Source organism: Sebastes umbrosus, chromosome 23, assembly GCF_015220745.1.
Source record: "Sebastes umbrosus isolate fSebUmb1 chromosome 23, fSebUmb1.pri, whole genome shotgun sequence".
NCBI classification, from domain to species: domain Eukaryota; kingdom Metazoa; phylum Chordata; class Actinopteri; order Perciformes; family Sebastidae; genus Sebastes; species Sebastes umbrosus.
Genome location: NC_051291.1, coordinates 6,549,622 through 6,576,146, shown reverse-complemented (window position 1 = coordinate 6,576,146; position 26,525 = coordinate 6,549,622). Strand labels below are relative to the sequence as shown.

General features: G+C 41.0%; 1 protein-coding gene across 13 annotated transcripts in view; it reads left to right on the top strand.

Annotated features, from left to right (window-relative positions):
• Positions 1-26,525, top strand: part of grip1 (glutamate receptor interacting protein 1) — a 58,429-nt gene that overhangs the window by 18,763 nt on the left and 13,141 nt on the right. For 4 of the 13 annotated variants that reach the window (XM_037760656.1, XM_037760655.1, XM_037760654.1 and 1 more), the window contains exons 1-11: positions 1,111-1,246; positions 19,279-19,359; positions 21,417-21,552; positions 21,995-22,140; positions 22,455-22,538; positions 22,654-22,729; positions 22,820-22,965; positions 23,172-23,319; positions 23,795-23,964; positions 25,522-25,659; positions 25,782-25,931. In XM_037760656.1, the coding sequence (XP_037616584.1) occupies positions 1,111-1,246; positions 19,279-19,359; positions 21,417-21,552; positions 21,995-22,140; positions 22,455-22,538; positions 22,654-22,729; positions 22,820-22,965; positions 23,172-23,319; positions 23,795-23,964; positions 25,522-25,659; positions 25,782-25,931 (1,411 nt within the window). Of the gene's footprint in view, positions 1-371; positions 1,247-11,530; positions 11,789-19,278; positions 19,360-21,416; positions 21,553-21,994; positions 22,141-22,454; positions 22,539-22,653; positions 22,730-22,819; positions 22,966-23,171; positions 23,320-23,794; positions 23,965-25,521; positions 25,660-25,781; positions 25,932-26,525 lie in introns of those variants that run through there. The other 9 variants (XM_037760657.1, XM_037760659.1, XM_037760658.1 and 6 more) reach the window with 8 other exon arrangements.

Genomic DNA, 26,525 nt, shown 5'->3' with positions numbered 1-26,525 from the left:
CTTTCCTAGTTTCCTGCCCTCTAGCTCCTCTTTATTTTCTTCGTCCTCTCTCCTCCTTGTTTCCTGTCTTGTTTCCTTTCCTAGTTCCCTCCCCTCTTCCTCCTCTTTCTTTTCCTCCCTCTCTTCTCCTTGTGTCCTTTCCTAGTTTCCTCCCCTCTTCCTCCTCTTTCTTTTCCTCCCTCTCCTCTCCTTGTTTCCTTCCCTAGTTTCCTCCCCTCTTCTTCCTCTTTATTTTCCTCGTCCCCTCTCTTCTCCTTGTTTCCGTCCCTCTACCTCTTCTTTCTTTTCATCCTCTTCTCTCCTTGTTTCCTTTCCCTTCATCCTCCTTTCCCAGTTTCCTCCCCTCTTCCTCCTCTTTCTTTTCCTCCCTCCCCTCTCCTTGTTTCCTTTCCTAGTTTCCTCTCCTTTCTCCCAGTGTTCAGTTACAGACCTCTCTCTGGAATTCACACACACACACACACACACACACACACACACGCGCACACACACACACACCCCTCCCCCCCTCACTGGAATGAATTGTGTTTGAACGAAGAGGTGAGGAAGGTAGGAAAGGAAACACAGAATATGTGGATAGAGTAGAGAGGAAGGAAGGAAGGAAACATTGGAACAAAGGAAGGAAGAAAGGATGCAACAAAGGATGTAAGGAGCTAATGAAGGACGGAAGCTTGCCTTGTCTCCCTGCTGACTCTTCAAGTGCACGTTTACAGTGAGCGCACACACACTCACACATCCACACATCCACACACACAATGGAGTGCTGCGATGGAGGAATGGTGTGTGTGTGTGTGTGTGAGAGTGAGTGTGAGCTGCGAGCCCTCTGATTGGCCGAGCTGGGCTAGATGCACCAACAGCCGAAAGAAGACGGGAACAGAGGAGGAGGAGAGGGAGGCTGCAGAGAGAGCAGCGAATACAAAGAGCATGTGAGTGTACGAGTGTGTGTGTGTGTGTGTGTGTGATGCTAGCTGAAGTGTGTGTGTGTTTAGCGAGGAGGAAACCTGATCTCTCTCTGTGGAATAACGCCATTAGCTCCCGTTGTTGTTGCTGGGAGCCTTGCCTGGCCCAGTTCAGACCCGGTATTGGTGGTGGTGGTGGGTGGTGGTGGTGGTGATGGAGCGGTTCCTGGCCCTGCTGCGCCTCCTGGGCAGGAGGAGGCGAGGGAGGAGGTACCGGGCGGATGACGACTACCAAGAAGGCTACGAGGACGTTTACTACTACACCAGCAAGTACAACACACACCTACTCAGTGAGTGAGAGAGGCTTTGTTTCACTGCAGCTTATCAACAGATTATTATACCAGTGTGTGTGTTTGTGTGTGTGTGTGTGAGGTCTTGTATTATAGATGAAGGTCGCTGCTCGGTTACACACACACACACTCAGGTATCCAGGTGACAGAGCGGCCAGGTGGTTTGTGGGTAATAACAAGGGAGGAAGTGTTGTGGAAAGGAATGTGGACAATGTGGAAACACACACACACACTCGTAGGTTTAACTTGCTGTGTGGCTTCTGGTCTGATAGATTCCTTTAGTTCTGCTCCAGATCTTTTGTTCTAGTATTGGTCCTGGTTCTGGTCCAGGTTCTGGTCTGGGGACTGTGTTGTCAGACCTCATTACTCTTTTGGTATCGAACAAAATGCAAAGTGAAGCACTGAACGCAGGCAGCAAAATGGGATTGTGATGTGCACTGCATTTACAAGACGAACTAACAACTATTGAGTTTACACGTTCTCCCCGTGTCAGCGTGGGTTTTCTCCGGTTCTCCGGTTTCCTCCGACAGTCCAAAGACATGCAGGTTAATTGTTGACTGTGTAGGTGTGAATGGTTGTCTGTCTCTATGTGTCAGCCCTGTGATAGTCTGGTGACCTGAGCTGGGATCGGCTCCAGCGCCCCCTGAGACCCTGAATAGGATGAGCGGTTACAGATAATGAATGAATGATTGTTTTCTGGATTATTTGTGGTCAATAAAATGTCAGAACATAGTGAAAGATGTCCGTCCCAGGGTCCTAGGGTCTTTAAATTTGTTGTTTTGTCCGACCAACAGTTCAAAACCAACACATTCTCACGTCAAATACCGCTGCTTGGTCAGTGCCCCTCGGGCGTTATAGTTGGATGGGTCAGGGACGGCGTGTCAATATACGCTCATTACATGCACAGTGTCCTTTCAAAATCAACTTCCGTTTTCACAGGAAGTTAGGCAACAAAACCACTTAGTTAGGGTTAGGAAACGGTCGTGGTTGATGTTAACTTCACTGACTAACGACTCACGGGACTTACGGGACCGACGTTGAATGATGAATGTTGTTCTGGTTTGAGTTCTAATTCAGACTCTGGTTTGGTTCTGGTCTATATACAGTTTTCCAGTGTAGTCTGTTGTATAAATCAGATTGTGTTCTGGTTCTCTCTCGGGTTCTTTAATACTTTTAATGTATTTTATTAGACAGTGGAGGGCTGATTGGAGATGAGGGAAGAGAAGTGGGGGATTAACAGAAGAGCCAGGGATGTTGTGATTAAATTGTCAGCGTCCTGAACCTGTAGTCCACCGGGGTGCTCCAGGTTAATTGAAGCATACAATGGAGTCGTTTGTAGCATGTGAACTAGCACTACAATACCCATGAGCCTCGTTTACCCCTGCTATGGGACCGACTTCATCCGGTGTTTGCTTTGTTGATGCAATCAGGCACAAAACTCTGCAATATGGCCACCAAACTGGTACAAAATGTGGCCAAAATGAACTGAATTTACCCAGTGAGCTCTGCAAAGTTTAACTTCACCCTGCTATTAGCCACGACAGACTTTAAAGCTCTCAGATTAGATGTTTGTTGCTCAGTGGGAGTTGTGGTCTCTTCTCAACATGTCGGGTCTTGTACCTTTGACTTGTTTGTATTGATCGTGGTTTCCTGCCTTTTAAAGTTGCCCTCTGAATCGGGCCACTCCGCTGATGAAAAGATGAAGTCTAGCAGTCTAGCATCAGAAACAGTACTGATGTCTCGTTCTATACATACTTCATACACTCTGCAATCATCTAATTCACTAATATCCTTTGCAACTAAGTCTGTAACTAAGTCTGCAACTAACTAAGTCTGCAACTAAGTCTGCTGCTAAGTCTGCAACTAACTAATTCTGCAACTAACCAAGTCTGCAACTATCCAAGTCTACAACTAACTAAGTCTGCAACTAACCAAGTCTGCAACTAACTCTGCAACTAACTAAGTCTGTAACTAACTAAGTTTGTAACTAACTAAGCCTGCAACTAACTAAGCCTGCGACTAACTAAGTCTGCAACTAACTAAGTCTGCAACTAACTAAGTCTGCAAATAAGTCTGTAGCTAACTAAGTCTGCAACTAACTAGACTATAACTAACTAAGTCCGCAACTAACTAAGACTGTAACTAAATCTGCAACTAAGTCTGCAACTAACTAAGTCTGCAACTAACTAAGACTGCAACTAACTAAGACTGTAACTAGGTCTGCAAACTAAGTCTGCAACGAAGTCTGTAACTAAATCTGTGATTAACTAAGCCTGCAACTAACCTAGTCTGCAACTAAATCTGCAATTTACTAATCTCACAACTAACTAAGCCAACAACTAAACCCGCAACTATGTTTGCAACTAAGTCTGCAACTAACTAAGCTCGCAGATAGTTAAACCCAACTAATTAAGTCTGCAACTAACTATATCTGCGACTAATTAAGCCTGCTATTAACTAAACTTGCAACTAACTTAGTCCGCCACTAACTAATCCTGAAAGCATTTTTATCTGTATTTTTTGCATCTGTTGGTGTATTTAAAACACCTTCCTCACATCTAAATGTGTAATTTCCTCCTCTACTGGTTTTATTTTCTGCTGAATCAAAATGAATTTTCCACTCTGATGTCTCCTGAGCTCAGATGAGATTCAGAAATACATTTTTGTTTTCGTGGATGAACTCTGGTTCACAGCTCACATTCATCTCCATCTGTCTCCCTCCGCAGAGAGCAATCTCCAACAGGACTTGAACTCACTGTTAACTCTGATTAAAGTGTTTGTTAGCGCTGCGAGCAGATGATAAAGGATTCACTTTGGTGTCTTGTCTCGTTGTCTCATATGTTTCTGAATGAAGTGAACGGCAGTACACTCAATATTTGTGCAGACATTTGTCTATTTTGCTGCTGAAAGGAACACATATTTTAATTTCAACACCTTTGTGGAAGCTTTTGTGTGTTTCGGTGCTAATAACTGACACTGAGCTTTATTATTCCTTTGTGAAAAATGACTGTGATATTCCTTTGTCTTTATGTCTTTGTCTTTGTGTGGCAGAGCTGCCAAGAGACATTTCTTGCAGCTACCAGCTAGCTAGCAGTGAGTTATGAGTGTGTGTGCGAGTGTTTAGCACAGCGTGTGATTCTATATGAAGGCAATTTAAGGTTGGTTGACTGGATAACCCGGAGACACACTCACTCCTCAGGCCTTCCTTTTTCTCTTTTTAGTCAGGCATTGGTTCAGCCTGGTTTGGCCTATTTAACCTGGTTGGTTGTTACTCGCGGGTTGCATCAAGTATCTTAAGATTCGTCTTAAAAATAATTTACATATTCGTCTTCAATTGTCTTATTTTGTCCGACCAACAGTCGTAATGTTTTTGAAATGTTCCTCTTTTGAATTTGTGGAACTGTCCAGATGGGGCGGGCACTAAAATATGCAAATTCAATGTGTTATATTAGTATCATAGACTGTATATAAGAAGTGGACGTAGTCACCGTGGCGTCACCAATTGGTTTGTGGACTGCCGTTTTGAAGCCTCGAGTTCTGCATTTTGGCCGTCGCCATCTTGGTGTTTAGCCGTCACCATCTTTGTTTTTGGCCGTCACAATCTTGGTGTTTGGCCGTAGCCATCTTTGTTTTTTTCTGAAGTCATCTTGGTTTTTGGTCGTCGCCATCTTGTTCTTTGGCCGTCACCAACTTAGATTTTGGCCGTCGCCATCTTGGTGTTTGGCCGTTGGTCGCCATTCTGTTTTTTGGCCGTCCCCATTATAGTTTTAAGCCGTCGCCATCTTGGTGTTTGGCCGTCACCATCTTGGTTTTTGCCATCATCAACTTGGTGTTTGGCCATTGCCATTCTGTTTTTTGTCTGTCGCCATCTTGGTTTTTTTTTTCAACCAGAAGTGACACGAGAGGGTGGAGCTAAGTGAACGCTGAATAAGACAGTTTTAGGCGACTAAAAATGTTACGCTTATCTTTCATGACCTGAAAACACACTGTGAAAGGGTTCAAATTGTAAGACGAAAACACGGACAACTCCCAGACCGGATAATGCCATGGTAGCAACCTGTCAATCACAAGGTAGTCCCGCCCTAAAGCATTCCATGCTTTATGGTCTATTTGACTCTAAATGGGACCATAATTTACTAAATGAACATCATGCTGTATTGAAGAGTATCTTTACCCTCAGTGATAGGTCATAGGTTAAAGGTGTCACTGTGAAGCCTGTGGCCACGCCTCCATCAGTGATGTCACCCGCAGACCTCCTCTAGTTCCTGTTATAACCAGACAGCTGCCTCTCTTCCTGCCTGCCATCTTCTCTCTCTGTACGCCCGCTGATCTCATTACACGTTGAAACATTATGATGCATAAATTTGCACATAAATGAGGTGAAATGATGTTGACTGTTGTACAGAGTTCAGAACTGAAGCAGTCATGTGTTATGTGAAGCTTGTTGACACCGAAAAATGTTGCTAATTAACGCTTTAAATAAGGACTTCATTAGCATAACTGGTCCCGTGTTCAACATGATGGAAATTAACGAGGCAGCTGAAGGGAGCTGTCTGGTTTAACTTTTAGTTTTTTCATCAAATACACAAAATGAGCAAGTAAAGAAAATATGTTAAAAACATCTTTATTTTGTTCTTGGCTGCTGTCATCAATGAGACACCGACCTGTTTTTTAATAGTCACCAAGTGTGAATGTGTCAGACGCTTCTGTCCCACGTTTGCACCTTTTCCATCAGCTGGGATTCGTGTTGGTCTGGAGGCGGCGGCGTTCTTCTTCTTCTTCCTCTTCATCACTGAACACAACCGGAGAGGGAAAAAGTAGAGCAGGAATCAGCACAAGTTCACCTTAATTAATGTGTAGGCGTCGTGGGATTCAGCACACTTTCCCCTCGTTATGTGGATATGATGTTTAATTAGTTCTCCTAAATTAAAGAACAACTGCTTCCTTTTTTTCTCTGCTAATTCGTCCTAAACCAAGAACTCAACGTTATGATGTAGAAAACTGAAAGTGCTGCAGAGATCATGGACACTAATGAATCCAGAACCAATTAGAATTAATCAGAACCAGTCAGAACCAAACAGAACTTAATCACAACCAGTCAGGACCAATCAGAACCAATCAGAACTTAATTAGAACCAATCAGAACTCAATCAGAACCAATCAGAACCAATCAGAACTTAATCAGAACCAATCAGAACCAATCAGAACTTAATCAGAACCAATCAGAACTTAATCAGAACCAATCAGAACTCAATAAGAACCAATCAGAACTTAATCAGAACCAATCAGAACCAATAAGAACCAATCAGAATCAATCAGAACCAATCGGAACCAATCAGAACTTAATCAGAACCAATCAGAATCAATCAGAATCAATCAGAACCAGTCAGAAAGGTTTTCTGTCCTGTTTGATTGCTAGGAGTACTAGTAATACTATTTGTATTTGTAGTATTTGTAGTAGCAATGAACAAAATGGGTCAATTTCTTTTTATTCATTACTTAAAGGCTACATGGCTCTATTTTTTATAATGTTCAAATGTTTTAATAAAGAAGTGCGTGTTGAATTACATGGGATTTATTGTGTGTTTTTTTACCGTGGCATCGAATTGGTATCGAGAATCGTGGAAATTCACTTGTATTGGTATAGACTACTACATTTCTGGTACCGTGACATCCCTAATTTGTAGTACCTGTTGATGATGTTTTGGTTTTAAAAATGGTAGTAGTTTTAGGTGTATTAGTAGCAGTAGTAGTGGTATTTGTAGTACCTGTTGATGATGTTTTGGTCCTAGAAGTGGTTATAGCTTTTGTAGTAGTGTTAGTATAATAACAGTAGTATTTGTAGTAGTAGCTGTTTTTTTTAATGTTGTTTTGGAAGTAGGCCTAGTTGTAGTATTAGTAATATTAGCAGTAGTAGTAGTAGTAGTTTGTAGCAATAGTAGTAGTAGTAGTTTGTAGCAGCAGCAGTAGTTGTAGTACTAATAGTTTGTCCAAACTTCCAACTTCCCAGAAACTTCTCATCAGTAAATATTAACAGACACGTCGCTGGTTTCAGTCTGTTCATGGAACTTGTTGACAATACAAAAAAGACACAATAACAGCAACTTTAAAAGAGTTGTTTAATATAAATCCAGGTTTCTATTTTTCAAAGTAAAGTGTCTCAAAGCGTCCAGCGGATGATTTAAATCTAAATACATATAAAGTTTATATTTCTCTCAGTAAAAAGGTTTATGTGAGGTGTAGTTGTTGGTGTGTTGTTGATCACAGAGCTGTGGGTTCGTCCCATCTGGTCCTCTCACACATGTAAAGCTGACAGTCTGACTGAGACTGAGACACTAATTAAAGGTTTACACATCCGTCCTCTCATCCTCTGCTGCTCTGGACTACCGTTATTATCACCATCACACAGTGTGTGAGTGTGTCATTATCACCATCACTCAGTGTGTGTGTGTGTGTGTAAGTGTGTGTGTGTAAGTGTGTGTGTGTGTGTGTGTGTGTGTGTGTGCTTACATAAGGAGATGTCACGGTGACTCAAACACGCGTGTTTAACTTTGGGCGGTGGGTGTTGACACACACTCACACACACACACACACACACACACACACACTGTCAGTGTTATACTGTGATTTGCTTATTTTGAAATGCTGGAGGCTGTGATGATAACCTGTAATGAGTGTCTGTGTGTGTGTGTGTGTGTGTGTGTGTGTATGTGTGTGTGTGTGTGTGTGTGTGCATGTGTGTGCGTGCATGTTTGCATCAGTGTGTGTGTGTGTGTGTGTCTTTCATCTCTCAAAATCACTCTTTGTACGGTGCAGGGTCGCTCTCTTCCCCTCAATTATTCATCAGCTTGTTTCCATGGTAACAGCTGCAGCCGCTGTGTGTGTGTGTGTGTGTGTGTGTGTGTGTGTGTGTGTGTGTGTTTTTTTGGGGGGGGGTTGATCTGACAGCCGTGGGACGGGCTTCATCAGATCATTATACTGTATTATTACATCTGATGTGTGTACAGGGACGACTGTTAGACCTCTGTGACTCTAAACAGGAAGTAACAGTAGTAGCAGTTGAAGTACTACTACAGGTAGTACGAGTATTTAACTGCAGCTACGTTATCCATCTAATTTAGCCATTTTGGACAGTTCTACATGGTTTTAGCTGGTTCTGGTTTCTGTTGTTCCACATGGGTTTGTCTGGTTCTGGTTTCTCTGGTTCTACATGGTTTGGGCTGGTTCTGATTTCTGTTGTTCTACATGGTTTTGGCTGGTTCTGGTTTCTCTGGTTCTACATGGTTTGGGCTAGTTTCTCTGGCTCTACATGGTTTTGGCTGGTTCTGATTTCTGTTGTTCTACATGGTTTTGGCTGGTTCTGGTTTCTCTGGTTCTACATGGTTTGGGCTGGTTTCTCTGGTTCTACATGGTTTTGGCTGGTTCTGACTTCTGTTGTTCTACAATGGTTTGGGCTTGTTCTGGTTTCTGTTCTTCTACATGGTTTTGGCTGGTTCTGGTTTCTGTTGTTCTACCTGGTTTCAGCTGGTTCTGGTTTCTCCGGTTCTACATGGTTTCAGCTGGTTCTGATATGTCTTGTTCTTGCTTCTTTCTTCTGATTTCTCTGGTTCTACATGGTTTTGGCTGGTTCTAGCTGGTTCCGTTGGTTCTAGCAGAGTTAACACCTTACTTAGTTTTAGTAGTTTTAATAGTACAACCAGGAGGAGACATACTAGCAACAGTAGTAGTAGTATTAGTAGTACTACCACTACCAGGAGGAGTTACAGTATATTAGAAGTAGTATCAGTTTTTGTAGCATTAGCAGTAGTAGTAGTAGTAGTATTAGTAGTATTAGTAGTTGTAGTTGTAGTAGCGGTAGTAGTAGTAGTAGTGGTAGCAGCAGCAGTAGTAATGAAACTTATGAAATATAATATTTCATTCAGAAGAAGTAAATCTTGAGCCTTCATATCTGCCCTTAAACCTGCTATTCGACAAGAACTTCAACAGTAGTTGAACATAAATATAGCAGTAGTACACACATATAGAAGCAGTACAGTGCAGTATATCTACAGTATACTGCTGTGCTGCCGTGTTGTCTCCAGCAGGGTGCGTGATAGGCTCAGAGTGCAGCTGATAACCTGAGAGACCAGCAGGAGGCAGCACAGGTCAGACCAGACCAGAACACCTCACCAACCAAACCTCTGTTATATAATCACACATTTATCATGTCAGTGTGTTGAGGAGCGGTCGAGAGACACTGACAGAGAACTGAGAGAGAGAGAGAGAGAGGGCTGTGTTTAATTCGCCGCATGTTGACCTGCATTTTACTGCAGTTACGATAACATCACTGTTAATACCTTTAATACACACACACACAGACTAATCTGGTGTAATCTGCTGCTGGGACACTGACCCACATGTCTGACCACTTCACTACCTGCTGGACCAGGACACGCCTCCTCCTCCAGTCTCAGCCAATGACGGTGCAGAGAACACAACAGCTGTTTTCTTATTGTTTCATATCGCTGTCAGGAAAAAACACAGTATAGCAAATATTCATACTTATACTAACACTGTATTACAACCAAATCAGGTTCACTCTAATAAAACAAAAATACTACTACTATAAAAACCTAGTAGTATAGTAGTACCACTGGGTTCAATGAATTATTTAAAAATGTGTTTCCACTCAACCAAAAATAAATAAATAAATGACTGGATAAATTAATAAATATGTCATTAAATGTAGCAAAAATAATTTAAAAAATAAATGTAGGCATTAATTAAGTGATACAATATGACATAAATTGATATTCATGTTATAATTTGCTTCTTTGAAACAAGTACTCCAATATTTTAATGAGTATTTCGATGGTTTAATGAATACTAGTATGATTAAGGTGACATCTATGGAGAACGGAACCTGCCAAAGTAAAAAATAAAAAAATGAATAAATGACTCAATAAATTAATAAATATGCCATTAAATGTAGAAAAAAAATCATTTAAAAAATAAATGTAGTCATTAATTAATTGATAACATGTGACATAAAGTGATATTTCTGTTTAACTTTGCTTCTTTATTCATTTATCTTTGTATTAACTCCCTTATTTATTTACTCTTCTGTTTAATTTTCCCTTTTATTTATTTCTGTATTTATTTTTATTCATTTTAAAATGTATTTATTTATTTTTGCATTTGTTTATACTTTATTTATTTATTTTTTACTAATTTATATAAATAAGTTTGGGGAAGTAAATAAGAGGTGAAATGCAAAGGGAAAATCATGCAGAAATAAATTAAAAAGAAATTAAAAAATAGATGAATAAATAATTAAATAAATAAATAATATCCCTGACCATGTCATAGTGATGTCATCAGGGTTACCTCAGCTTGGACTGGGAGAAATAAGTGTTGAGTTGCATCATGGGAAATGTAGGAGTCAGTGTTTTTGGAGTTTGACTCCAGTACTGCAGACTAAATGTCAGGATGTAGTACTTCTATCAGTACTACTAGTACTACCCTCTCTTCCTTTCTTCTGTCCTTCCTTTTTTCCTGTCTTCCTTCCTTCCTTTACTCCTTCCCTCCATCCTTTCATCTTTTCTTCCTTTGCTTCCTTCCTTTACTCCTTCCCTCCATCCTTTCATCTTTTCTTCCTTTGCTTCCTTCCTTCCTTTATTTACTCCTTCCCTCCATCCTTTTATCCTTCCTCCCTCCATTCCTCTCTTCCTTCCTTTATTTAGACCTTTCCCCCCTGCTTTCTTCCTTCCATCCTTTGCCCCTTTCCTTCATTCTCACACCCTTTCCCCCTCTCCTTTCTTTCCTTCCTTCCTTCCCTCCATCCTTCCTTCTTTCTCATTTAATTTCCTTCCTTTTGTATTTCTTTCCTCCCTTGATTTACGTCCCTTCATCTTTTATCATTCCTTCCCTCCATTTGTCCTCTTCCTCCCTTCGTTTGCTTCTCTCCTCCATCCTTGAATTATTCCTCTCCTCCTCTTTTTCTACCTCCTTACGTTCATCCTTTTGTGTCTATTAATTGCATTTGTCTCCACTTTCTTTCCTTCATCCCTCCATCCATCCAGCTGCACAGCAGAGGGATACAGCAGCCTCCCTCTCTCCCTCCTCCCTCTGCCTCTCCGTCATCCCCTCCTCCTCCTCCTCCTCCTCCTCATCCTCTTCATCCTACCATCTGCGCAGACTCTGTCTCCCCCCTCCTCCTCCTCCTCCTCTGCCTCATTTCATGGAGGAGCTTCACATCTGCAGCGCTCTCTCTCTCTCTCTCTCCATCCCTCCCTCCCTCCTCTCTCTATCCATCTCTCTCTCTCGTTAGCCGAGCCTCAGGAAGCGTCTCCATGACGGTTTCTGTTTGAGGAGGTCGTCCGTCTCGCGGTTCGCTCGCAGAGGAAGAGGAGGAAGGAGGAGGGTGGAGGAGTAAGAGGAGGTGTAGTTTGTGGTGGCTGCATCTGCATGGCGCTGGGGGGGGAGGCGACGCTGGGCTCGGCTTCACCATGATCGCCGTGTCGTTTAAATGTCGCTGCCAGATCCTGCGCAGGGTGAACAAAGGTAGAGAGACACAGAGAAACACTGAGAGAGAAAGAGAGAGAGATGGAGAGAGTGATGGAGGGTGAAGCATGTTTGCATGTAACATACGTGTGATGGTCGTAAACTGCTGACATTGAAAAGTGTGTGTGTGTGTGCGTGTGTGTGTGTGTGTGTGTGTGGAGAATGATTTCCTGCTGGATTCATTCAGTCGATGGCTGCAGGTTGCTCTGGACGAGAGACCTTCAGAGTGAGTGAGAGCAGCAGAGAGAGAGAGAGAGAAAGAGAGAGAGAGAGAGGAAGCGTTGCATCTTATTTTCCTGAATGTAATATTCATGGTGTGTATTATCAGGAGAGAACGGAGGAAACCAGGGCAGACAGACGGAGAGAGAGAGAAACAGCGTGTTCACGTTTCTCTGGTGAAGCCTCAGGTGTTTTTTCTTTCCTCTGAAATATTGTGAAGACTCACTGGTTGAAGTATTCAGATTATTAAGTAAAAGTAGAAGTACCATGATGTCAAAAAAATATTCCTTTACCAGTGGTGGAAAAAGAGATTTTAATCAAGTAAAAGTAGAAGTACTACGATGTAAATAATACTCCTTTACCAGTGATGGAAAAATAGTTTTTACTTCAGTAAAAGTAGCAGTATACTACGATGTAAGGCTGCAGCTATCGATTATTTTCATTTTTGATTATTTACTTGATTGATCGATTAGTTGTTTGGTCTATAAAAGGTCAGAAAATGGTGAAAAATGTTTATCAATGTTTCTCAAAGTCCAAGATGACGTCCTGAAATGTCTCAAATGTTCAGTTTACTGTCATAGAGGAGGAAAGAAACTACGGCTGCGACGATTCACCTATCTCCCGATTCGATACTATCAGGATACTTGGGTGCCGATTCGATATGTGTTGCGATTTTTAAGTATTGCGATTCGATATTGCGATTTATTGCTATTTTTGTTAACTTTTTTAACACTAGACCATGGGAAAAAGTTGAATCATACACTTCTAGGGACTTTTACTTTGAAAAATATCTAAACTAATACAGTAAAAATGTTTGATTTCCAGTATGTATGTAGTCAGAGATGTCCTGAAGTCAAATATATCAGTCATTGTCAGGAATTATTTATTATCCAGCAACCCAAAAATCAAACAAATTAGTGGTATTTTCTTTTTAATTTATAAGGGACATGTAATGTTTTATACTTCTGGTGAATATAATCCAATCAATCTTATTTCCATATATGTATTTTGTATATACAGTTCCCTTTGTTAACACCTTATTTTGTAGCAGAAAATACTCAAGTAAAGTACCTCAAAACACACTAAGCTTTTTGGTAAAAGTGTTCGAAGAAGTATTCAGATAAAGTAGAAATACTCTCTTTCTCTTAACTACTGCATTACAAATTTTACAATTTTAAATAAAAATACAGAATTATTTGCAGCAAAATGTACTAAAAGTGTAAAAAGTAAATCTACTCATTATGCAGATTTATTTTAATATTGTAGTTGGTCAAGATTGAACTTTGAACTACTTTATATACTGAAATCTATGACGATGAATCATGTTGTTTAAGCTGATCTCATGTTTTATATATAAAATCTTGTACAGTAACCAGTGATTTCAGTGGTCAGTGAAGCTCTAACGGAGCAGTAATGTGTGTTTTTGGTCAGGTGACCTCTGCTGCTGAAGGTCAGACAGCTGTCTCTGGACCTGAGGCACATCTAAATATTAATATTATCCATGTTGTCTCCTGGTTCAGGAGGAGGTTTAGCTGCTGTTTACTTCAGTACGATGCTGATTAAAATGTTTATTCTCTTTATCGATTAATCCGTCAAATATTTATTTTCAATTCATGAATGAAAAGTCAGAAAAAAGTAGCTCAAGTTGACGTCTTTAAATGTCCAAAATACGATCATATAAAACAGAAAATCCTCATATCGGAGAAGGTGGAACCAGCGACTGTTTGCTAGTTTTCTTGATTAGATAATTAGTATACATATAAAGATTGATTTTGAGATTAATTGGCCAATCGTCCTGCATTTTGGTCCTACACGTCACTATTAAGGATATCTTTCTGCTGTTTTTATTTACTTGTTGAGTTCAGAAGATTTGAAGATTAATACATTCTCTGGTTCCATCGTTTTAAATGTGAAGACTTTTCTTTGTCGTACATTATATTAAATGTAATATCTTTTAGACTGTTGGTCGGATATAAATCTGAAGATCTCACCTTGAGCTCTACTGTTTGATCTGTTGTAATGAATAATGAAAGTGTTTCAGCCCAGATATATACGATAATAGTATAATTTCCATGTTCCTTCAGGCGGAACACATGATTTTCATTTCATCATTACACACCTGCAGGTGCAACCCTGTTCCCATTCAACTAAACTGCTTCCTCAATTATGTTTAGAGGGAAACGTATATTTAGAATAGAATAGAAAATACTTTATTGTCTACCTTTTGCATGAGAAAAGTCTGCTTTTTTAACAAAGGACACTTTAAAACACATTTACATAAGAACACAATATAAGCTAGATTAAAAGGTGCAGCAGCAGGTAGTCGATGGTGAGGACTGAATCAAGGTTAAATAAATAGGTATAAAATGTTGTGAGCTGAGGTAGCCGCCTGGCTTCACAAAGTATAGCTGTTCTTATGTAAGATACTTTATGGCGACAAGGACAAATTTTCTATAGGTGTTTTCCTCTGTATGTTTACTCTGAGGGCAGTAAATGAAAGTGGTGATTAAAGGCAGTGTTTTTTATTTTATTCAAATGTATTCATTATGATTAACCGCTCATTGAGCGCTCTACACACTAGAATGTAGTGTTAATAAGTGGTGGTAAATAAGCCTATTTATATACTTGATCATCCACAAAGTTGTTTATTTTTCAAAGCATGTATATGTATCTTTTCCTATGCGAAATGTTAAATTAATTAATCTGTATGTATCTTCTATTTTATTAATTTTGTGTTTGTTGGCTTTTTTATTTTTTATTTATTTATTTTATTTTTTGTTATTTCTTTTATTCTTTTGTTATTTACGTTTTAAATTTAATTTTTTTTTTTTACTGATGAATTCTTTAGGTTTTCTAGTTTCATATGATACCAGTATATTCACTTTAGCTTTAACATTGAACCGCTGCAATTTAAAAATCACAAGTTGCCTTAATGCGTTAAAGAAATTAGTGGCGTTAAAACAAATTTAAGTTAACGCGAAAATAACGTTAACATTGACAGCCCTAATAATAATACATCATCATTTATTAGTTGATGATATTTTCCGTTAATAATCTGAATCCGTAAAGTAACTAAAGCTGTCAGATAAATGTAGTGCAGTAAAAAAATACAATACTTACCTCTGAGATGTAGTTGAGTAGAAGTATAAAATGGAAATACTCAAGTAAAGTACAAGTATCTCTTGTGTTGCATTCGTGTTAGTTGGAATTTGTTCAAACTTGATTTTTTTACACTTACACTTGTACGTCCTGTTAATTAAAGTATGGTAATTAAAAATGGATCATCACTGAGTCACCCTAACCCTCAGTGGATATTAAATATACAAGTGATAACATATTTCAGCTTGTGGGTGTTAAGCAGCAGATGTCAGCTGTTGGGGAAGTGTTATCTCTTTTAAGACCCAGACTCCTCGTTAAGCTTTTTCTGGTGCTCGACCATCAGACGAGCAAGTGTTAATTGTCTGTGGGAATAAAGCTGACGCACCGATTACTTTTATTACCTCAGTAAACATTGTGAACATGAGTTTATGGTCTCAATCGCTAGTTTCAAGTTTTCTTCAATACAGCATGATGTTCATTTAGTAAATTATGGTCCCATTTAGAGTCAAATAGACCATAAAGCAGGGGATGCTTTAGGGCGTGGCTACCTTCTGACTGACAGGTCGCTACCACGGCGTTGTCCGTGTTTTCGTCCATGGAGACGGCCAAAATGCCGAACTCGAGGCTTCAAAACAGCAGTCCACAAACCACTGTTACTTGTAACAGAGTAGAGTTTCACTGTCTGGTATTAGTACTTTTACTGCAGTAAAGAATCTGAATACTTCCTCCACCACTGAGTGTGTGACCTTGTTTAAGCAACTGTTGCTCAGCAATACAAGCTCATATTATTCATATATTATATAACGTACCACACTGTGTAGTGTATAGTATTATATATACAGTATATGTGTGTGTGAGTGTGTGTACTGTAGCTGAGACTGAAAGAGAGATGCTGCTGTCCTACATGTGGAGGCAGCGCAGCTTTCATCTTCAGTTAGCTATGGTGTGTGTGTGTGTGTGTGTGTGTGTGTGTGTGTGTGTGTGTGTGTGTGTGTGTGTGTGTGTGTGTTTTCATTGTGTCTCTGAGCTCAGATGCTGGAACCAAACAGAACAGAATAGATGTAGAGCAGATTAGAATAGACTAGAACCACATCAAATAGAACCAAACAGAAGACCAAAAATAGAACAAAAACTGTAATAATAAGATCAAAGAGAAGCTGATTCAGGATTCAGGAGGAGGTTTGAATGATCGTCATCCTGCTGATTTACAGACAGAAAAACTCCACCAACAATATAACAGCAGCTCTTCTGATGTTGCCTGTAAAAGTCTTTTCCACACCGGGGACGAGAAGAAAAAAACAAAAACAAAATTACCAAGCCTGTCAAAGTTAACACGATAATAACACGTTAACGCAAATTATCGGGCTCAATTTTAAGGCTAGAGTGTAGATACTGGTATCATATGAAACTAGAAAAACCTAATGAATCCATTAGTACCAACCATGTCATACTAGCTTGTCATGAAGGAGGTTAAATAACGCTCCAAACTTACGCTAAATTTTGGCGAGGAAAAACTGTCATGGCCATTTCCAAAGGGGTCCCTTGACCTCTGACCTCCAGATATGTGAATGTAAATGGGTTCTCTGGGTACCCACGAGTCTCCCCTTTACAGACATGCCCACTTTATGATAATCACATGCAGTTTGGGGCAAGTCATAGTCAAGTCAGCACACTGACACACTGACAGCTGTTGTTTCTGGACAATATTTGTCATTGGTTTGTGTTGTTAATTGATTTCCAATAATAAATATATACATACATTTGCATAAAGCAGCATATTTGTCCACTCCCATGTTGATAAGAGTATTAAATACTTGACAAATCTCCCTTTGAGGTACATTTTGAACAGATAAAACGTGTGATTAATTTGTGATTAATCGTGGTTAAATGTTTGAATCAATTTACAGTCCTAATTTTAAGCCCAATCGGGATGTTTTTCCTCAACCTAACTAATTGTTTTTTTAGCCTAAACATAACCGCGACTGTTTCACGATATGGCGTTAAATGACACATAAAAATCCTAAAAGATACGTGAAATGTCCTTTAAATGTTTTCACGCCTTCCCATGAGATCAGGTTGATACAACAGAAATAACTGATGTAACGCTATCACTTATCATATATTGTTAGGTTTTATAGTATATCTTTCACAGCGTCTACATGTAATCTCTTATACGTCTGTCCATGGCATAACGTAGAAATGAATGGTTCTCTTGTCTTTATATTTGTTGTGTTTATAATCTTTACTTTGTTTGTAAAAGAGGCCGAGATGTCCGAGAAAATATATTGATCGCATGAGCAAAAGTCATTATTTTATTGGTTGGCCTGTTTTTATCAGCATCTGAAATTTGTAGAACTTGAACCAGCTGAAAAATACGATTTTTGTTTCGGATTCGGTGTTGATAGTCAGTTTGGTTTCATCCAGTTTATGGTTCTGTTAACTGAGGATATTGTGGCTTTTATTTCAGAACCACATTTCACGCCTCAAATTCTCCAATCAAATCTCTGCATTGAAATTGATCTGGTGTCACGGTTCATGTCTTAGCTCCGCCTCTGCTGTCTCATCTGTGTGATGACATCACCAGATGGGGTCTCCCAGCGGACTGCTTGGATTGGTCCTGACTCAGATAGACCACTGCGTTCTCCACAGGGATTGGTCGCTGTACTGATGAGGTCACCCCTCTCTGGCAGTAGTTTCTTTATTCATGAGAACAGGATGACTCTACAGTCCTCCCAGCAGCAGACCAGTCAGTTAACCGGTCAGTTTTCAGAGCTTTGTTAGAGGCTAATAAGTAGCATCATCTGAGTTTATCAGTATCTTTAAATCAGATAGCATCTTAGCTCTGAGATGTATTTCTGTGGTGGAAGCTCTGTGATGTCTGATGATGATGATGATGGTGAGTACAGATGCATTATGGGAACCTGTCAATGACCAATCAGAAGGGTAGAGGTTGTAACTTGTGAGGTTTCTGTCTGTTGTGGTTTGTCTGTGAACTCAGAGGTCATGATGATGGGTCTGACGTTAACTTAAATCTCTGTGATATATTAACTGAAGCTTCAGAACCAGTTAAAGGAACTGGTTGAGGTTTGGAGCCAGTCAGAGGCACTGGTAGAACCTCTAAATCAGTTGAAAGAACTGGTAGAACTCCAAAACCAGTTAGATGAGCTGGAAATTTTTCAAAACCACTCAAAATTACTGATCTGGAGCCAGTTAGAGCCACTGCTAGAGCTCCAGAACCAGTTATATGAGCTGGTAGAGCTTCTGAAGCATTCAGAGGAACTGGCAGAACTTCAAAACCAGTTAGAAAAAATGTTGAAACTTCTGAACCAGTTAGAGAAGCTAGTCAAGCTTCAGAACCAGTTGAAGGAACTGGTAAATCTCTGGAACCATTTAGAGGAAGTGTTGGTGCTGCAGAACCATTCAAAGGAACTGGTTGAGGTTTGTAGCCAGTTAGAGCCACCACTAGAGCCTCTAAACCAATGAAAGGAACTGGTAGAGCTCCAGAACCAGTTAAAGAAACTGGTCGAGGTTTGGAGCCAGTTAGAGGCACTGATAGAACCTCTAAACCAGTTGAAAGAACTGGTAGAAGTGAAAAACTAGCTGGTAGAGTTTCAGAACCATTCCAGGTAACCGGTCAAGCTTCAGAACCAGTTAGAGGAACTAGTAGAGCTTCAAAACCACTCATAACTGGTCTGAAGCCAGTTAGAGCCACTGCTAGAGCTCCAGAACCAGATAAACGAGCTGGTAGAGCTTCGAAACCAATTAGAGGAACTGGTAGAGCTTCAAAACCACTCAAAGTGACTGGTCTTGAATCATTCAGAGCCACAAGTAGAGCTCCGGAACCAGTTAAATGAGCTGGTAGAGCTTCAGAATCATTCAGAGGAACTGGTAGAATTTCAAAATTAGTTAGAGAAATCGGTGAAACTTCGGAACCAGTTAGAGCAACTAGTTAAGCCTCAGAACCAGTTGGAGGAACTGGTAAAGGGCTGGGACCAGTTGCAGGAGATGGTTGAGCTTCAGAACCAGTTTAAAGAACTGGTAAAGGCTGAAGAGATGGAGCTTCAGACCTACATACAGGAACCAGTAGCACTTCAGAACCAGTTAAGAGAAATTGGTTGAGCTTCAGAACCAGTTAAAGGAGTCAGAATAATATGTGTTACTTTGTGTTTCAGATGAGGGGCCGTACGCCAAACACTCTGCCGGGTCGAGACCTCCAGATGGAGCGCTGGCCATCAGGAGGCAGAGTATACCAGGTAAAATGATTATACGGTCTACTTTATTCTCTGTGATGTATTCTATCCACTCCTTCCCTTCCCGTTCTCTATTGGTTCTGCTCTGTGTGGTTCCACCAGCAGAGCTAATCACGATGAAGATAACAGCTCTGAAAATAGAACACAATGTTTTCCATCCGTGTGACCTGCAGGAAGATGCTTGCAGTCGCATTTTATCTCCTCCCACCTGGAGCTGGTGGCCTACTTACAACCGTCACACAGCTGCAATCACACGTTTATAATATAATATAAAGTCAACATGACGTCAGAGAGCTGTGACAGTGCTGGACAACCTTCAGCTCGCTGTTTCTTCAGTCATTAATAAATAGTTAGTTAGTCAGTTAAGGAACCAGATAGAGCTTCAAAAGTAGTTGGAGGAACTGGTGGAGCCATAAAACCAGTTAGAGGATCTGGTGGAGATTTTGAATTCCAGTTGATGAAGCTTTAAAGCCACCAAAAGAAACTGGTCAATCTGATCTTTAAAACCCATTAGAGCAACTGGTACAGCCTTGGAACTAGTTAGAAGAAATGGTAGATGTTTAGATCCAGTTACAGTAACTGTTCCAGCTTCTAAACCAGTTAGAGTAACTGGTAGAGCTTCAAAACTACAGTAGTTGGAGGACCTGGTATAGCTTTAAAATTTGTTGATGGGCGAACTGGTAGAGCTTTGGAACCAGTTGATGGACAAACTGGTAGAGATTTGGACCAGTTGATGGATGAACTGGTAGAGCTTCAGAACTATTTGGAGGAACTGGTAGAGGTTTGGAACCAGTTGATGGACAAACTGGTAGAGCTTCCAAACTAGTTGGAGGAACTGGTAGAGGTTTGGAACCAGTTGATGGACAAACTGGTTGAGGTTTGGAACCAGTAAGATTAACTGTAAGAGATTCAGAACCAGACGAACTGAAACCAGTTGATGGACGAACTGGTAGAGCGTTGGAACCAGTAAGAGTAACTGGTTGAGGTTTGGAACCAGTAAGATTAACTGTAAGAGATTCAGAACCAGACGAACTGGTAGAGCTTTGGAACCAGTAAGAGTAACTGGTAGAGCGTTGGACCAGTAAGATTAACTGTAAGAGGTTCAGAACCAGATGAACTGGTAGATCTTTGGAACCAGTTGATGGATGAACTGGTAGAGTTTGGGAATCAGCCATTGGTGTTTGTTAATGGTAAATGGACTTGCATTTATACAGCCCGCTTTTCTAGTTTTCCGACCACTCAAAGTGCTTTACACTACATGTCAGCATTCACCCATGCTGATTCAGAACCGTGTCAAGAAAAGCGAAACGGTGCTCGTAGTAGAATTTAAATGACAGCCGGATGCTGAGAAGCTTTTTCAGACTGAGAGTGGCTGAAACAGAGCAGCTCTTTTCCTCTGAGAGGAGCTTTTGTTGTAGTTCATTGTGAAGTTAAATGGCAGTTTGTGAAGTTTCACCTCTAAAAGTTTCTCCCGCCGCCGCCGCCGCAGGAAGCCGGTTAATGTCTGATCATCAGAATAGAAGATTTTTGGGGGTTTGTCTCTTTCAGACCGAGTCAGAGCTGACGTTTTAGAAAAGTTGAAAAGGACACTGGCGCTCTTTGTAAATCCTCTTTGGAGGAAGAAGACAAGGGAGGAGAAGAAGACAATGATGGTCACCTCCGGAGATCAGTCGTCTTAATCCTGTCTGAATGAAAGAGGGTGATGCTCGGCCTGATTAATAATCAAATACTACATTTCAATGAAATCCTGCTGTCTGTTTTATCACCTGAGGGCCGGTCACATCACATTGTACCAGGTCTGCTCTCCCTTTTCTCTCTCCATCTCTACCGCTGTTAAATATTTCAGCCCTTTGATGAAATATAGATGGACGACAGAATAGACGATGACTTCACTTCTCGCCTTTTTCCCGGATTATTATTTTATTTCTCTGAGCCGCGAGGGGATAAAACTATGAAGTCATAGAAGATGGAATAAATAAAAGTGGAAGTGCAGTAGAATAGGTTTATGGGTGATGAAGACTGTTGGACCAATCAGCTGTCCCTGTGTGTGTGTGATGTAGATGAGTTTCGGGGCTGCTCGGTGGTGGAGCTGATGAAGAAGGAGGGGACGACGCTCGGACTGACGGTCTCAGGCGGCATCGATAAAGATGGGAAGCCCCGGGTTTCAAACCTGCGACAGGGAGGCATCGCTGCCAGGTAAGAATCATCTTTAGTATCTTTCTGTTTTATTATCTTCAAACATTTTATAACATTCTGGATCTATTCTGTAGCAGATAAGTTCCCAAATGATATCTAATGATATTTTCATCGCTGGTAAAACTCACTTACTGCTATAAACAGCCTTTTAAAATCATATTAAATGTGTTTTAAAGTTCTAAACTAGGGCTGACAATCGATTAAAATAGTTAATCGTGATTAATCACACATTTTTATCTGTTTAAAATGTACCTTTAAGGGAGATTTGTCAAGTATTTAATACTCTTATCAACATGGGAGTGGACAAATATGCTGCTTTATGCAAATGTATGTGTATAATTATCATAAGAAATCAATTAACAACACAAAAACAGTGACAAATATTGTCTTTTAGAGCTATATAATTGTTGTATTAGAGCTGATGTTTTGGCTGTTTGTGCAGGAGCGACCAGTTGAACGTTGGCGACTACATCCGAGCCGTTAACGGCATCAACCTGGCCAAGTTCAGACACGATGAAATCATCAGTCTGCTGAAGAACGTCGGAGAACGAGTCGTGCTGGAGGTCGAGTACGAACTACCGCCGGTCTGTAAGTACTGCCAGATAGTAGCTATAGAGCCGTGGACGGGGCCATAGATTCTAACTTACTGATATTTGAGAGCCGTGGTCGGGGCCATAGATTCTAACTTACGGATATTTGAGAGCCGTGGTCGGGGCCGTAGATTCTAACTTACTGATATTTCAGAGCCGTGGTCAGGGCCATTGATTCTAACTTGCACAAACTTCCCCCCTCAAATCGCCTACTGATCGTACTATAAGCAGAGCAGCAGTGTATTTAGAGTGTACTAAGTGTGCTGGAGGTCAGGGGTCATGTTGATGTGTTGGTGTTGTGGTGTGTTGCAGCGGTGCAGGGGTCAGGGGTCATGTTTAAGAACGTAGAAGTCACGCTTCACAAAGAAGGAAACAGCTTCGGCTTCGTCATCAGAGGTGAGTAGAGCTCAGTGTGTGTGTGTGTGTGTGTGTGTGTGTGTGTGTGTGTGTGTGTGTGTGTGTGTGTGTGTGTGTGTTGTTATAAATAAATACATGCCGTGTGTGTTTGCAGGTGGAGCTCATGAAGACAGGAACAAGTCACGGCCGATAGTCATAACAACAATCCGGCCTGGCGGTCCGGCTGACAGGTGCGTCACCTCTGACCTCTCTGTCTGACCTGAAGGGTTTTTTGTCCCTCTGTAGAAACTAAAAACCGTCCTCCTTCTCTCTCTCTCCAGAGAAGGAACCGTGAAGCCGGGCGACCGGTTGCTAAGCATCGATGGGATCCGTCTCCACGGCAGCACGCTATCGGAGGCCATGAGCATCCTGAAGCAGTGCGGGCAGGAAGCCACGCTGCTGTTGGAGTACGACGTCTCAGTGATGGGTCAGTTTAAATTCTCTGTTTAATCTTCAATATCAATGAAGATGAGTCACCATCAGCTACTCTCAATCATTAATCTGATCAATGCACTGATATTTAATCAATATGGTGAATATCATCTGCATAAGTAATATTATTTATTGGCATTCAAAGAGTAAATATTAAAGGACCAAGAACTCAAACCGTATTTTTGTTGTTTCATGTGTCAGATTCGGTTGCCACGGCGTCCGGGCCGCTGCTGGTGGAGGTTGCCAAGGCGACGGGCTCTAGTCTGGGCGTGGCTCTGTCCACCTCATTGTTCTGCAGCAAGCAGGTCATCGTCATCGACAAGGTCAAACCAGCCAGCATAGCAGACAGGTACCTGACCTCTGACCTCTGACTCCTAACAGGGAGGCACTTTTTATTGATTCAGATAATAGAATAGAATAAATAATTTAATTATATTGTTTTGGAGGTTCTAAACTTGGATCTTTACAGTGTGTATCAACTTCATAATCACCTTTTGTCTAATACATGTAACACAGACACAAGTATAGCCTCCCTTCCATTTCAACGTCAGCGCCCAGCAGCAGAGTAGAGTAAATATATTTAGTAACGTTAACTAACCACAGAAACACACTTCTTCTTCTTCTTCTTCTTCTTCTTCTTCTTCTTCTACATCTTCTTCTTCTTCTTCTTCTTCTTCTTCTTCTTCTTCTTCTTCTTCTTCTTCTTCTACATCTTCTTCTTCTTCTTCTTCTTCTTCTTCTTATTCTTCTTCTTCTTCTTCTTCTTCTTGTTCTTGTTCTTCTACATCTTCTTCTTCTTCTTCTTCTTCTTCTTCTTCGTGTAGGTGTGGTGCTCTTCATGCAGGAGATCACATCCTGTCTGTTGACGGGAAGTCGATGGAGTTTTGTTCTCTGGCTGAAGCCACTCAGCTGCTCTCTGCCTCCTGTCAGACCGTCCGCATGGAGATCCTGCCACAACACCAGGCCCGACCGGCCCTGAACGCACCACAGCACGGTATAAACAAATTATATATACTATTTCTGCATACTGGGGTCCCTAAACAGTCTTGAATTACATAAATTGTGTCTCACTGTATAGCTGAGACTCTTGTGGATCCAATGAGCCCAACTGTATTCATGTGTGATGATGTTAGTCCCCATAGTAGACATTTCATTGTAGTGAAACTTGACCTCACTGTATAAAATGACCGGTGGTGACCTCTAGGATAATCACAGCCTCATGAAACTTTACAGCCACAAACTACAGAATTAGAGCATTCAAAGGATGGATGGTTTTCCTAGCTAGATTGACAATAAGGGGGTTTCTGAGCAGTTTACACAACAGAAGCGCTGAAGCGCTAATCGCCGAAAAATGCAATTCTTGCAGAAATCTCCAAATGTCAAAAGTTTTTGACACCAAATCACAGCATGACTTTTTCTATGGTGTTCCTCAAGGTCTTGGTGTCTTAATGTGGTATTTTGGAGGGGTTATTGATCATTTTTATCAATTTTCGAGTGGTAAAAAATAGTTAAATTTAGCACCAAATCTGTGTAACAAATGATATCAACCCAAAAATTGCTGCAACAACTTATGAGACATAATAGAGCATGAGAATAACTTAATAACTTGACACACAGTGCTGAGCTGCATCTCAAATTAATCTCCAGGTTCCCAGCTTTCAGATGATGTACACCACTTCTATGTTGACCTGCTATCTCCCCCTAAAGACCCCCTGTACCCCCCTAAAAAAGACTAAAACGGCTCTATTGTGGGTCTCAGAGGGTAATACAGGCACAGACACTATTCATGTTAACATTAAACACAGGGTGCTGCTACTGAGTGTTTATTATAACACACACCCTATGCTTCAGTGTTTCTTAGTCCAACGGATGAGCAGGCACATTTTTTTCTTTTTTTAAATCTTATCTGTTAAGTATTTCATAATACAATAGCAACAATATGCCGAGGAGGATTCAGAACATAAGCCTGTTTATCTAACAGCATACGGGCTGCAATCTGTCCCGTCCACAATTCAACAGAAGGGATGATAAAATACATTTCTCGGCCAAAGAAGAAAACAATGGTGAACAAACACGATGAAAATGATGAAAAAATATCTCCAGTGGTAAAATTGAACAAATACAGACTTGAATAATAGACTAAAAATAAAATTAAAAATAAAAATACTTCAAAATGAGCTACAGCTCAACCAACCACAGTAAAATCCTGCTTGACGTTACCAACCATAGTTACCACGATCTGAACAGGAGGCAAATTAGTGCGCAAGTTGTTTTCATTAATTTAAACTGTACTATTAAATATTAGCAAGCAACATGTAAAATATAAAGACGCAGCAAACAGTCTGAACAGAGCCTAAGTCCCCCGACCGGCCCTGAACGCAACACAGTATTCTCACATACAGGTAAATAATTCAATAAAAGATTACATAAATAAGATGTAATCTTTTATAAAGCTGTGATCCAGGCAGCTCCCTGACCTTTGACCTCTGACCTTTCCTCCTGTCTTAACCTAAACACCCTACTCTGTGTGTGTGTGTGTGTGTGTGTGCAGTCAAGGTGCAGCGTAGTCCCCGCACCCTCCCCTGGGAGACTGGAGGCTCCGCTCCCATCCTCCCCCCCTACCACTACAACACGTACCACCCCGACCAATCTGGTGCCAGATCGCACAACCGCCACACAAACAACCCTCGTACGTCCGCCTCTCTCTCTCTCTTCCTGTAGTGTGATGTTTTGTTGTCAGAGTGAGACCACCTCCTCTTCGTCATCTTCGTCATCATCATCATCATCATCGTGGTCTCTCTCTCTCTGCAGCTCTCAGCCACTCGTTCTCTCCCGGCTCCATGTCGGCCTACAGCCTCTCGTCCCTCAACATGAGCACCCTGCCAAGGAACATGTATCCCACGAGTCCACGGGGCACGCTGATGAGGAGGAAGGGCAAGAAGAAGGACTTCAAGAGTTCCTGTGAGTCTGACCTCTGACCTCTGACTGTAGCGCTCTGGTTTCCGAGATCACTGTTGATCTTTTTAAAGTATTTCAACCTGAAACAAAAAGGAGACCCAGGTTGTAACCAGTGTTCAACCTCTGGGTCTGAGAAGAGAAGCCAATGCTGAAGTGCCTTAAACCTGCATTCTCTCTACTGGCCAGCAGGGGGCGACTCCTCTGGTTGCAATAAGAAGTCTGATTGTATAGAAGTCTATGAGAAAATGAGCCTACTTCTCACTTGATTTATTACCTCAGTAAACATTGAAAACATGAGTTTATGGTCTCAATCACTAGTTTCAAGTCTTCTTCAATACAGCATGATGTTCATTTAGTAAATTATGGTCCCATTCAGAGTCATATAGACCATAAAGCAGGGTATGCTTTAGGGCGCGGCTACCTTGTGATAGACAGGTCGCTACCACGGCGTTGTCCGGTCTTGGAGTTGTGCTTGTTTTCGTCTTACAACTTTAACCCTTTCACAGTGTGTTTTCACTTCATCAAAGTTAATCGCCTAACAATGTCTAATTCAGCGTTCGGTTGCGCTTTGCTCCACCTTCTTGTGTCACTTCTGGT